This window comes from Calonectris borealis, chromosome 5 (genome assembly GCF_964195595.1).
Source record: "Calonectris borealis chromosome 5, bCalBor7.hap1.2, whole genome shotgun sequence".
NCBI lineage: Eukaryota > Metazoa > Chordata > Aves > Procellariiformes > Procellariidae > Calonectris > Calonectris borealis.
Window position 1 is genome coordinate 30,356,843 of NC_134316.1, and position 12,689 is coordinate 30,369,531.

The window sequence follows — 12,689 nt, forward strand, 5'->3', positions numbered from 1 at the left end:
GTAGTTACTCTACAGAATTTGTCCTGTGGCTTTAGACACTTATGACCATGAGAGTTACTGGTTTCTAGGCAGCAACAGAAAATAAGACAAGCACTGAGTTCACCAAACTCTTATCCAAGGTACTGTCTAAGTTTTTGGGGAAACACTGAAATACTGAAATATTTTTTGAGGTATGAACTGTGAGGTCATAGTTTCCAAACTTGTAGCCCTGAGGTTGTACACAGGAGCAGTTAGGTCACAAAACAGCTGGTTTGCTTTTAAAAGTGGCTGAACTCATTCAGAGGCCAATAAGCTAGAAATTGCAAAGCCTCAATGTTCCTGAACATCAGGCCAATTATTTAGACAACTAAATTCGGATTTAAGTTCTCCATGTTAAGCATCCACTTTAAAAATAATGGACCAGAATAAACATTCACCTCTGATCGCTAATGAAACTAATTTACTTCAGCTTTTCAAAGTAGTATTTCTAATAAAAGAACAATTGAATAACATTTTGATAGTGGACGCTGTGAGCATAATGAATATTCTGAAGAGGCCAGGGATAGAAAGTTACCTTCCTTTTCAGTATTTTGAAAGGCAATCCTCTAACATCACAAGGGAGATACGCTGTTGCCTACTTCTTCTATGCCAAGCAGTATTTTATCTGACCTATAAGAGGCTGTCAGGCTGACACTTATTATAAGCACTAGATCTGTGTTACTGATTGTAGAATACTGAATATACACTGACAATCACATCCAATAACCTTTTAAACTGATAATTAGCAGTGGTTAATTGTTGTAACATGAAGATACAGTTTTAGGTGACCCAGTATGGCTGTCTGTTGAAAATACAAGCTTTATAAAGTTACTGGAATATAATTTATAACAATGAAGTTAGCTTCCAAAAATAAGCCTTATAACACAAATAAAATTAGACTAACAGACATTAATCTACTAGCTGGCATTTTGTAAATAACGTCTTTAGGAGATCATAACTGAAAAACATGTTTTCTTGGCAACACCCTTCTATTTTCATGGTGCAAATATTGATAATTTGAAGACCCTCAGTGGAATCCAGCGCTAGCTATTGTTTTTTATGCTGTAACAAAAGTAGCAGCAGGAGGTGAAATCAATGCCCTTGGAGGGTAGGGTCACAAAAAAGAATTTATTGCCACTTTTTTGTTCTGGAACAGTTTGCAATCATAAATTCTTCATAAACAGAATACTTCAGAGAATGGTCCGTCTTCATAAATATACGACAGAGGACATCAATTTCATTTAATTCACAATTTGTGTCAGCACAGCAGATGCCAATGCCTGCCTTGATAGGGTTGTTTAATATGCAATTGAGACAGAGTAATATTCAGCACAGGGGACAAAATTTCACAGATTAAACTGTACGCACCACTGACATTTCATTCTAATGTATTTCCATTCCACACTGTTCACCTTAGATGAAAGTAATATTAAAAACCATATCCCTCTATTTTACCATTGTTAGAAGTTAAAATCCTTGTCTTTAATTTTTTTCATGCCAATTAAAACGTAATCATGCCAATTAAAACAGTATGCCTAGTGCCGTTAGTTTCTGCAGAGGTTTTTATTAAATTAAACAAAACTCTATCAAACTCTGCTTATTATTCATGAAATTGCATTTAGCAGAAAAACTGTTATAGTTATATTTCATTTTTCTGTAAATGCTGAAATTAATGGCAAAACTTAATCCAGAGGTATATTTTGATTTTAACATATTGAGAAGTGGAGGGCTTCAATTTTTTTTTAAGACAGAGTTTTTCTAGTTTTTTAGAATGATGCTCAGTTACTTATCTCATAGTTTCATATCCTACCAGCTCTAATCAGTGCCACTGAATTAGCCTGATTAAATACATTGAAAGTCATAAATGCAAGGCTTACAACTGAAATTATTTTAAAAATATAAGTTGTCATGATCAGATGTAAAAGAATAGGATAATAAGTCCCATTTTTATGAGTAAATTTATTAATGTTCAAGTAGTTTTAAAATGCTTGTGGTGATGCTGCAGATTAAAATTAAAAAGTAATAAGCTCACTAGTCATACGGCAACTTTTAACATTTTCTGACAATTTGCACATTTAGAGAATCAAGCGATTAGAAACAACTGTGCTGAACTAAAAAAGCCCCACCCTCTGTAAAATGGCTATTGCATTACCAAATAAGCTAAAGTGACACAAGTCAGTATTTAAAATGCTGTTGGCAGGTTGCACGTATAGCTTGCTCGTAACATATTAGAAATGCTTTTTAAACTAAGATAATAGCATGCAAAATTATGCAATGTAACTGTATTGCTAATATCACACATCTATAATTAATCATTTAAAGTAATTTATAAATTTATCTTACCCTTGATTTGAAGTGAAGGCAATTAAGGAGAGAAGTGGATGGAAAAATATATAGTTTGACCTCTCTCTCTCTCAGCTGTTTTACAACAATAGGACAATAGTGTCTCCTGCACGGTGCCATCACTAGTCTCTGGGTAACAGAATCACTATATTGCTTTTTTTGCCAGATTCTTCTATCTCACTCTTTGGCTGAGACCCAGCCCATCATAGCATGAAATGAATTACATGAAACTTTTTTGGCTTTTGTCAAAAGTGAGCTGAATACAGCAGCATGAAACATATCCTGGCTGTATTCTTAGCTTCAGGTATTCAGATTTGTACTGAATCTGCATATTTGTTTTTGAGCCATCAGTGTGACCTGAAATATGCAGCGACAACCCCACTTTTCATCTTAAGGGTATAGTAAATAGTTAAACAGTAGATGTCTCTAACATGTACCTTCAGAATAAATTCTATTAACATTCACTCAAGCATGACAGTCAGTGTATATCAGATATACTGCATTATAGTTGACTTGGTGCATACCCGTAATACATGGCATATTTTACTTACATTTTTTATGTGTTAAAGAACTAAAATTATTAAAGTCAGACAGGAGACAAGCATGGAATAAAAAAAAATCAACAGAAGAGGAAAATACTATGGAGTTTTTATAATAGCATGAGTAGCTTGTTTGAAATGTACGTGGTGAATTGAAAGAGAGAGATATTTGTGCCTCAAATTAGAAATCAGACAGACAGCGTACTTCAACACACAAAACTGTACACATAACCCACAAACAGTAATAAAAATGCAAATACCCCAAGCAGTTCCCATTTTTCATTAATTGAATCCACTTTTTCAAGGAGATCATTTGGTAGTAAAACACCACTTTTCTTCAGAGCTTCAACCTTACTAAGCAGTTCCATCTTTTTCGGGTGCCTGATTGACATTTCTACATTGTATCTCTAAAATGAAAAGAAATAGATAATATTAGCTACTGTAAAGAGTTTTCGCTATAAAAAATTAAACTTTAATTCTATGTGCCCAGTTATGATCATGCTCACTATGCCATTTTTAATTTTTTTTTTTTTAAGCATACAACCTTCTCATGACATATCATAAGAGATGTAGGTACCAAGCACGTAGCCTTCTGGGTGACATATCTATGCAGGCAGTTAGCAAATGATTTTATATCGTAATATTCACTCACTCACAATGTTCACTTGTACAGTAATATTCACTAACACTCTCTCATCTGAAGCTCGATCTGCCTTTGTCTCATTCAAGTCAGTGGTATCTTATTTTTCAAATATGTTACTTCAGCAAGTAACACTGAGGCTCTTCTTTGAAAAAAAAAAAACACCAACAAGGAAATAATTTCATAATTATGTTTCCTGTACAGTTTATTTCTTCTCTCTCTCATTGTGGATTCTGTCTCATATACGGGCCTGAAATGCTATTACACGTGAAAACGTGAGAATTTCACCTTAGAAAAACAATTAGATGTAACTCCCTTACAACACAATACCAGTAACTTGATTTTTATTGCATCAACCAACAGGAGCAGTGAAATAGCACACAAACAAGAACAGCCACAATGCTCATACAGTCCAATAGTTTTTTCAAGCTGAAAATACCTTTTATTTCCTGAGCTGTTATTTATTGTTAAAAAAATATGACTTTCTAAATATTTTAGCTGTATATTGCTTATATACTCTATAAAAATGTATTCTAATCTACAGATACATTGGCAAATAAATCTCTTTAAAACCTGTATTCTCTGAAAACCTGAATTAGGTATTAAATGTAATAGTTACTATAGTGATTAATTATGTTTTAGTAGCTGGTACAGTAAATAAAAAAAAAAAATATTAACACACAGGCATCCCCTCATATAGTTAAGCTAATTCCCTTTCCCTCTTACGTATAAAACATTCATAGAAATAGAACTTCTGATACGGCCAAAAATGCACCTTTTACTGAAAGAGGAGAGTTCAGCACATATTCTGACAAAGGTGTTTACAAGACATACATAAATTATGCACAGCTATTAGCAAATTGCATCCTAAACATCAAGCTTTCTTTGCTTTATATTCAGCCAAGAAAACTGCTATAGCAGCTCATACTAAAAATGTTAATAACTGGGCAAAGTATAAAAAATTAAACAAGAATAAGGAATGTTTAAAACATGGGTGCCTTTGCCAAATCCGAGAACATGCTCTGTAAGAAAACAAAGCAAAAATACAATTGGAGACAGCTTAAAGAAAATAATAAAGGTGTGAAATCACTGTTTCAGCTAACAGGTCCTCAGCATTTCCATGCATATGTTTGCATATTGTTAGTTTCATATTTTAATCTCTCATTTACACAACACATGCACATCATTTGTATTATGTAAACTTCAGCAAATATTAGTCATTTGTGGATCATAGAGCAAATGTTTTAAATGAGGTGATTTAAACCATTTCTCATTATTAATGAACACTGATCAGGTGCCTGTGTATCCGAAATTACATGAATATGCATAGTAAAAAACAAGGAATTGTTTATAAAGAACTTGCCTTTTGATACTTGGTCTGCTGCGGCTAAGCTTTTAGAAGGGTACAACAGCAGGTATCAACCAGGTTTGGCACTAGGCAACTGGGTCCGCCAAAAGGCAACACCAGTTTATTGGACTAAAATGTTCAACAAGTATGCTTCTTGGTCCTGTATTATTGCCCTTTCAGCTACAATGGTTACTGGTGGAGATTACGATCTTCTTTATGTAATCTGATTTCTATTTAAAGATGATATAGCTGAAAAGGATTTGCATAATTATTTCCATAAGTACATGTAATATCAAGGGGAATCTAGAGTCCAATTTGCTAGGCACTGAAATCCAGTTCGTGCTACTCCCTTTCTTTTGTCAAGTGAATTAATAGACTGAGGGAGTCCTCTAGCTGTGTGACACTGGTGCAGGCACAGCTAGTTAATACTCATCACCTGTTCTAGGCTGGCAGTCGCTGCTGCCTGGACTGGGGCTGGATATGTTCCTGGACAGTGCAGGACTGATGAAGAAATAAAACACATCGCATGTTTCATAACTACAATGCTCTTGTTAACATAGAAGCAGAAGATGTTTCATTTAATTTTGGACTAGATAAAATAATTCAGTGCAGCATAATCCAAATAGTGTGACAGATGTTATAAAAGGTTATTACATTAAAAAATAAATAAGCTAGATTTTATGTACGCGCTTTGTCTTTGTCACCGTGTAACCTGCTGTATAAACAAGCATGATGAAAGTGCTGATTGATAGAAAATGCATTATACTGTAACTGTAAAAGATGAAAGAATTCAGTTCATTATTAGATGTATTGGTATGTGACTGAGAGTCAGTACTGTTTCACTCCTGGATATTTAACATGCAGTGTGTATTTTAACTTAAGGGAAGAGCCTAATGTACAGGAGGTACAGTTTGAGGACTGATAGCACGAGATGCTATTGCTAATGCTATTTTTTTTAATCCATTAAACACCTACACTCTAAGCAGTTACATCGAAAAATTAGCTACCAGCTCTATCAGTGCTGCACAACCCTAGTCTGGTAGGACTACTTAATCCTGTGGTGAGAAGATAATTTAATCTTCAGATTCATTCTTTCCTCAGCTTTAAGTGAGCAAAGGCTGCTCCATCGTGACAGTCTGTGGATACTATGATATAGATTATTGTTTAATAGACAAAAATGAGGTTAAGAAAGTTAAAGTCACAGGGTTCTCGCAGCAGCCACAATAATAAATAAATGAGTAATATTTAATTTCCCACAACACCTGTTATATTAAAAAACTGGGAAAAAAACCCCCAACAACAACATACTGGAAAAACTGCAAAATATTTACAGCATGATTAGCTGTGTGCATGCATGGCTCGTTTTGTGTTCCTGAAGCCACTCAAAAGCAATCCAAAACATTGTTATGTAAGTTAAAGAATTTTGGCTTTTTATTCCTTCTCACTCAATACGATCAATATTTCTCAAAGGACAAATAGTGGAGTTTTAAAAAAGGCAGTAGCATTTATCCATGAATAAGTTTGGCAAAAATATCTAAACCACGAGAAGTTGAATTTCAAAACAAAGCAAGTTAAAACCTTACTTCCCCTGATAAAAATATTCTAAGAAATCCAGGCAGGCTTGATTGAGACATATTTTTTGACACTTTATACTAAACTGTGCCTTTTTTTTTCTTTTTTTTTTTCTTTTTTTTTCTTTAAAAAATTATATAAAACATTTTTTGTGTGAAAAATCACACCCGAAAATTCTGCCCAAATGGAGACTGGAACAATGCCTTGTAACAGTGTTAATTGTCACCATGGAAACCAGAAGAATAAGCCATTTTGAAACTGGTATAGAAGGCACACATTGAGCAACTCAAGCATTTTTCAGCCTCCCTCAGTGTTAAGGAACAAGATGCCTAGTCACTGAGAGGTCAGAGAAAGAAATCATCATGAAAGGTTCGTAGATGTGCACTGTCCTGTAAACAATAAAAAAATCTGTACACAGTTAACAACTGGGTAAGACTGCGCACTGCATCTTTCAGAAAGAGAAACACCACAAAATGATGATCAGGACTGGGGTGCGGATTCCACCCCTCGAGCAAAACTTTAGGGCAATATTATGCGAACCTTGCCCCTAAAGCTCCCTGGGAATTCTGTTGTTGTAATAAAACTTCAGAAGAAGGAAAGAAAAAAAAAGCCTGCATGATGGAATTCAAAATAATGCTCTAAAAGCACACAGAGAGATTAAGACATCCATTGTAAGACTTTTGTATGGTGCTTCTGTTGGTTATAGTGAAAAGAGACTAGACATACTGAACACACAGTGGAGCTATGGCTACGAAGTACAGAAGAATTAAGCCAGTGAACTTTCTCCATTATTGGAATAAGGGTGTGCTATTTGTAGATGTTCTGCATTCCATCATTCACATACTAACAAAATATCTTCAGTCAAATGGCACTGTATGATATACCACTGAGATCAGAACTGAGCGACCTGCAATTTTAGTTTTACCTGGATTGGATCTTCAAACTTTAAAAACTTGCCTTTCGGCGTGTTTTGACTGCTGCAGACACAAATACATACACATGTACATTCAGTGTCTGTATGTGCGTGCATAGTCAGCGTTGGCACATATTTGCAAAATATACTGCATGCATAAAATTGAGTAAAGAATACTCTGCAAGCAAATTCACCAAATATGTAATATAAACATATATAAACATACAGCAATGCACATATAGCAGTATTTGTCCATCAGCTCTTCACACACATTCTCACTTTGCTTTCTGGATACTGTTTGCACTCTTCATGCTAGGCTTCATGGTGGCCCCTTAGGAAGCCCATGCCTAATGCCATTCAGTGATGAACAAAGACTCTTTTTATTCCAAAGTCCAGGGTCCAAAGCTCAGCTGTATACAAGCAAAGTGAAGGAATCTGCTAGAGGCCAGCCTACCCTTCACAATAGCTCCTAATGCTTCTACCTTTTTGCTACTATCAGTGCGAAACATTTTAGAAACCGTCCAGAAGCTTGGTTATATTTCTTACGCTGTCAATAGCACTAGAACCTCTGGACAACATTCAAGACCTGGGCTGAGCGATCTGTCTAGATAAATAGCAGTTGCTGTTTCTTGCAAACTTCATGTATTTCGCTATTAGCAATTTATGGCAAATAATTGCATAGGGAAATTATAAAGACTCCTACAATTGTCCTTGTAAATTAATAATAGGCTTTCTTGATTGGGATAAATTTGCTGCTGAGCCTTTGGAAAAATTAAAAAGTGCAATGTCATTTAAAATTGCCAGAACTCACACAGCAAATTACATCTGAGGTTAAGAATCAGTTTTTCCTCTTCTAGTTTATTCCATTTGCATGATCTGGAAATCATATTACATTGGCTATGTATTGTTAATTGGACATAGATTGCATTATCTTTAATATAAATCAAACTACAAATATTAAAATGAATTGCAAATTCTCTAATAGAAGATCATAAAACAATCTTTTTTAAGTATCTCCCATTAATAATTTAATTCCAATTATATCACTCAGAAAACTCAAGAAGGAGAGCGCTAACTTATTTCCATTTGCTTTTTTCCCCTACAAATAAGCACAATAGTACAATATGTATTTGTGTGAGAGTGCATGTGCGTATAAGTGCATGCCTGTAAAACAAAACAAATCTTAGCACTTTTGTCTTAAACCCCTGCAGACACCTTGCTTTTTTGTTTCAGAAAGTAGCAAATGCGGATTACACTTCTGCTACGCATTCCTTTCTGTGGCAGCTAGAAAAATAAACACACTGAAAGAAATATTAAGTAACTTCATGAACTAAATTTTGTGTACATTAAAAAATTATGCAGTCGGTACCCATTGTTCTGCCTTTTTTTTTAAGGAAGGTGATCCCAACCCTTTAAATTTTACTATAAATGTAATATCTTTTTGAAGACTTTGTATGCCCTTTAATGAATTTATATTAAATATTTAATACTGTTTAGGGCATATCCACTACTACCAAAAACAGTTATATTCCCAGCAGTCCCACTGTTTCAGGCAGAGGGCTTGATTGATCCTCCTAGCCTGAATTGAGTAGAATGAAAAGAAGCAGTTGGAAAATAGCTGCAATCATTTAATGCAGATGACCTCTGACAGGCTCACAGCTCTTCTATCTGAACAGAAATTTGCATGGGGTCTCTGTGCAGAGGAACAATGTAACCTAAATGGTAGACAATCTTTATTCTAATGAAGTGGGTGTCAAGGTCAATGTAAAACTGCAATGATAAATGGTGCACCACTAGGCAAGAGAAGTTGCATAGGCATTGTAGTGCTTTCACATTAATTGAAGGCTGAAATGCACTGAGTGAAAGCACAAGACTCTCTTTTCACCATAATGTGTTAATGCACAAATGTTTAAATGTTTTATTCAAGCCCCCAGCCTGTTGGCACAAATCTTATTGCAAACAAAAATACAATAGTTGGCCAATAACCAGAAAAATAGAACTTTTTATTAGCTTGCCTTATTTCTTGAATCCCTAACAACTTCCACAATCTACTCAGAGTACCAAAAGAATAACAAGTCTCCAGACACCTAATGTAATTCCCATGATCCTTTTTCTATTTAGGATATCTGTCTTTAATTAGTTCCAAACAAGCAAGCCTTTAGACAACTCTTCATTAGATACCATTCCCAATGAACAAACTGCGAGAAGAAAAGTCATGCTTCAATATTATTATTTCCTAGATTCCAAGTTTTCTTTTAGTATATAGTTAACATCTCCAGGTGCCTTTTGTTCTCAGTAAGAATTAGACCCGTAAAACTGGGTTTTGTAACGCAAAGAGTTGTGTGCCTAGAGTGGGGACTAAACTACAATCTGTTATTGTGGCTTTGTCAAAACTGCAATACAACTATAATTATAGTACTTCATCAGTCGATCAAGCAATTTGTAGAAGGCAGTACATTTTGTCTTATAAAAATGAGGAGGACAGTAAGCTGCTTTTTAAAATCCTGAGCTGCTTAAGCTTGTTAAGGGTATATTGTTTGCTAATACACTCATTAGCAGCCAAGCATTTTAACTTCATCAATTAAATGGGAAATGGTGTTGCACCATTAGTTTCACAAAATGCTAAAATACAGATAGCAGTCTACAGCTAAGAATTTTAGAAAATTTATTTTCACCTACAAGCCGCATTACACACTTCAAGCCCGTTTTTGTGCAGCGACATGTACATGGGGGGGGGGGCGTGTTTGTGCATGAATGTAGGTGGTGAAAGCCCTGCATATAGTTGTGAAGCTGATTATATATATACACATATACACCCACTTAAAATTTCCCAAGTCCCATAAGGATCGCTGCTAAAGCACAGCGTCATTTCTTGACACCGATGAACATTTACTCATCTGAGTAATCCCAAGGATGACAGAAGTTTATTCCTGTGAACAACTAACAGCTCTCCTGGATAACTAACGGGTTTGCAATATGGATGATAAATTTTGAATATTTATCAGCCTTTATAGTTTTAGGCTCTTCTGTGCAAATAATGTTAACAATATGATTACAGTTATTAGACAAGGAGCTATAGCTTGTTACTAATTAAGAGGATCTGCAGTACTTTCAGTTTCTGGGAGGCTGTGAGTGGCACGTACTGTACAATGCTGTTTCTATTTTACAACTTGCCTGTGCAAGGGAATTTTCCATAAGGAAATCAGTCTTCAGGATATTGCAATTCAGAGAATAAAGGCCAGTGGGGAAAAAAAAAGTATAGTGTAAAGGCAAAAAACCCCACCCCACGTTACTGATGAAACTGTTTAAAAAACTGTACAGCTTCATCTGTGTGTGATTTGTCAGGTCTGAAGCTTTGACGTGCCCAAGGGGCAGACCCCAGCGGGGAGTAGGCTGCAGAGCTAAATAGCTGTGAAAGAAGTCTTAATGTAGGATGGAATTCAAACTAACCTTGACATGACCTCGGGAAAAATATGCAAAAAGTAAAATGAATGCACTCTGCAAGATACATCCTAATTTTGTGGCCGAGCTGGTTAGTTTCACAAACATAACTGGGACTTGAAAAGCAAAATAAAATGCGAGGAAAAAGGGGAAACTTCGGAATTCAGAGTAAAAACTCTGAAAAAGCAGGCATAGGGTGTTGCTGTGGAAGCATATGAACCATTTGGAAACAATCCAAATAAAAACCAACACTGAACAATATTGTTGTCAGCCTGTCTATTCAAGAAAATTGTTTTTTTAGGTTGAATATAAATGACACAAAGCCAAGATTACATCATTGCATTACAAAGTCTGTTGTGGCTTTTAGCCGAACAAGCCCCATGGATCTACTGGCTGATGGCAGTAAGAAGTTTTAAGGGCTTCTCTTTTTTTTTTTTTCAGCTTCATTACTCTAAATATAGAGGAATTTTGTTTAAATACTGATTATTTAATTTTTTTTTTAATCCACATCCCCGAGTTTGTTCTGCAAGCTTACTACTTGATACAAACAATAAAAAATTGAGTGGGTATATTAAGTCTTGATTTGGCTTTATTATGCATTTTGCCTGTCTTGCTCAGTGTTCAGTTAAGCAGGAAGACATCCCCCTTAATATGGCAGCCAAGAACTGGCAAATTCACTAGATATATGGAAATTTTAATTGAGTGTCAACTTGTGTTGAAATTCAATCCCATTACCTTCAGAACGCAATTTTGTAGCAATACGAGTTATTTACTACACTATTAACCAGATTTTAAATATAATTAAATTGCTAAGAACATATAGCCAAAATACAGCAGCTTGAATGCATATAGCAAGGGTAATCAAGTGTCAGGTGCATGAGATTCCGCTAGATCTAGAAACTGCCACCCATCTACAAAGAAAGCCAAACCCTGGCAGATGATGGTAGAACATGGTCCCTCAATACAGTTTATAGCACAGTTCAGGTAAGGCCACAGAGCGGGAGTACTACGTGTTATAACAATCTATCGATCTCATGAACTGTGTGTTTAACTGGGATCTTTGACTGATATATGAAGGAATTTCTGACATTCGTCTTGTATTGCTTGAAAATGCTGTTAGAACTTTGAGGGTCTTTTTCTGCCTTGCACCAGAGGTGTGACTTTCGGCACAGAATAATACAGATGCAACCTACAGACATGCTTAACATACCAAATGTGGATTTAGCTTAATTTACATTTATTTAGTTGTCTGGAGAATAATTGATATTAAATAAATAAAAAATAGTGCTCTTTAGGAATTAATAACTACTATACCTTTGGGTTAGTGCTCAGGTATTTTTATTGAGGGAAAAAACCACAGAGTAAGGGAGATTCCAAAATACTGGTGTAGACTGCACTTAGCCCATTACTGAGCAGAAAATGTATTTGATGGCAGGGAAACCGTTTGGCGTGGAAACAAAAAGGTGGAGTTGCAGCTCCATCCTTGGCTGGATATTCTGAAACGCTGACCCTACATGTACCAAATCTCATATAGCTACATTTTTACATTTACATTTTTACAAAATAAAATACAACAATGTAAGATTATGGAGATGTTTTGAAGAAGATAATCAAAGAAAGTAATTTATAACCTGTTATCCTCCCTTCTGCTAAGCTGTGCCTGCTTCTGCACTATGCATGAAACATAAAATTGGAACTCCTCTACACAAAGATTTAATTCCAAATGCACCGACTATTGTCAGGCTGTGTGTTACAGGCATCATTCTATTTTGAAATGGATGTTCCTGTGCATTTATCTTTCACAGACTGGCTCTTCTGAAGTCCTTACACCATTGTTACTCAGCCAGAATGCTAATGGTGGTCAGTAATAGCCTC

At 35.4% G+C, this 12,689-nt stretch overlaps 1 protein-coding gene across 1 annotated transcript in view; it reads right to left on the reverse strand.

The window, feature by feature from the left end:
• AKAP6 (A-kinase anchoring protein 6) overlaps positions 1-12,689 on the reverse strand; it is a 290,842-nt gene that overhangs the window by 48,513 nt on the left and 229,640 nt on the right. Inside the window, exon 11 of the mRNA XM_075151694.1 lies at positions 3,161-3,307. Coding sequence (XP_075007795.1) covers positions 3,161-3,307 — 147 coding nt within the window. The remainder of the gene's footprint in view (positions 1-3,160; positions 3,308-12,689) is intronic.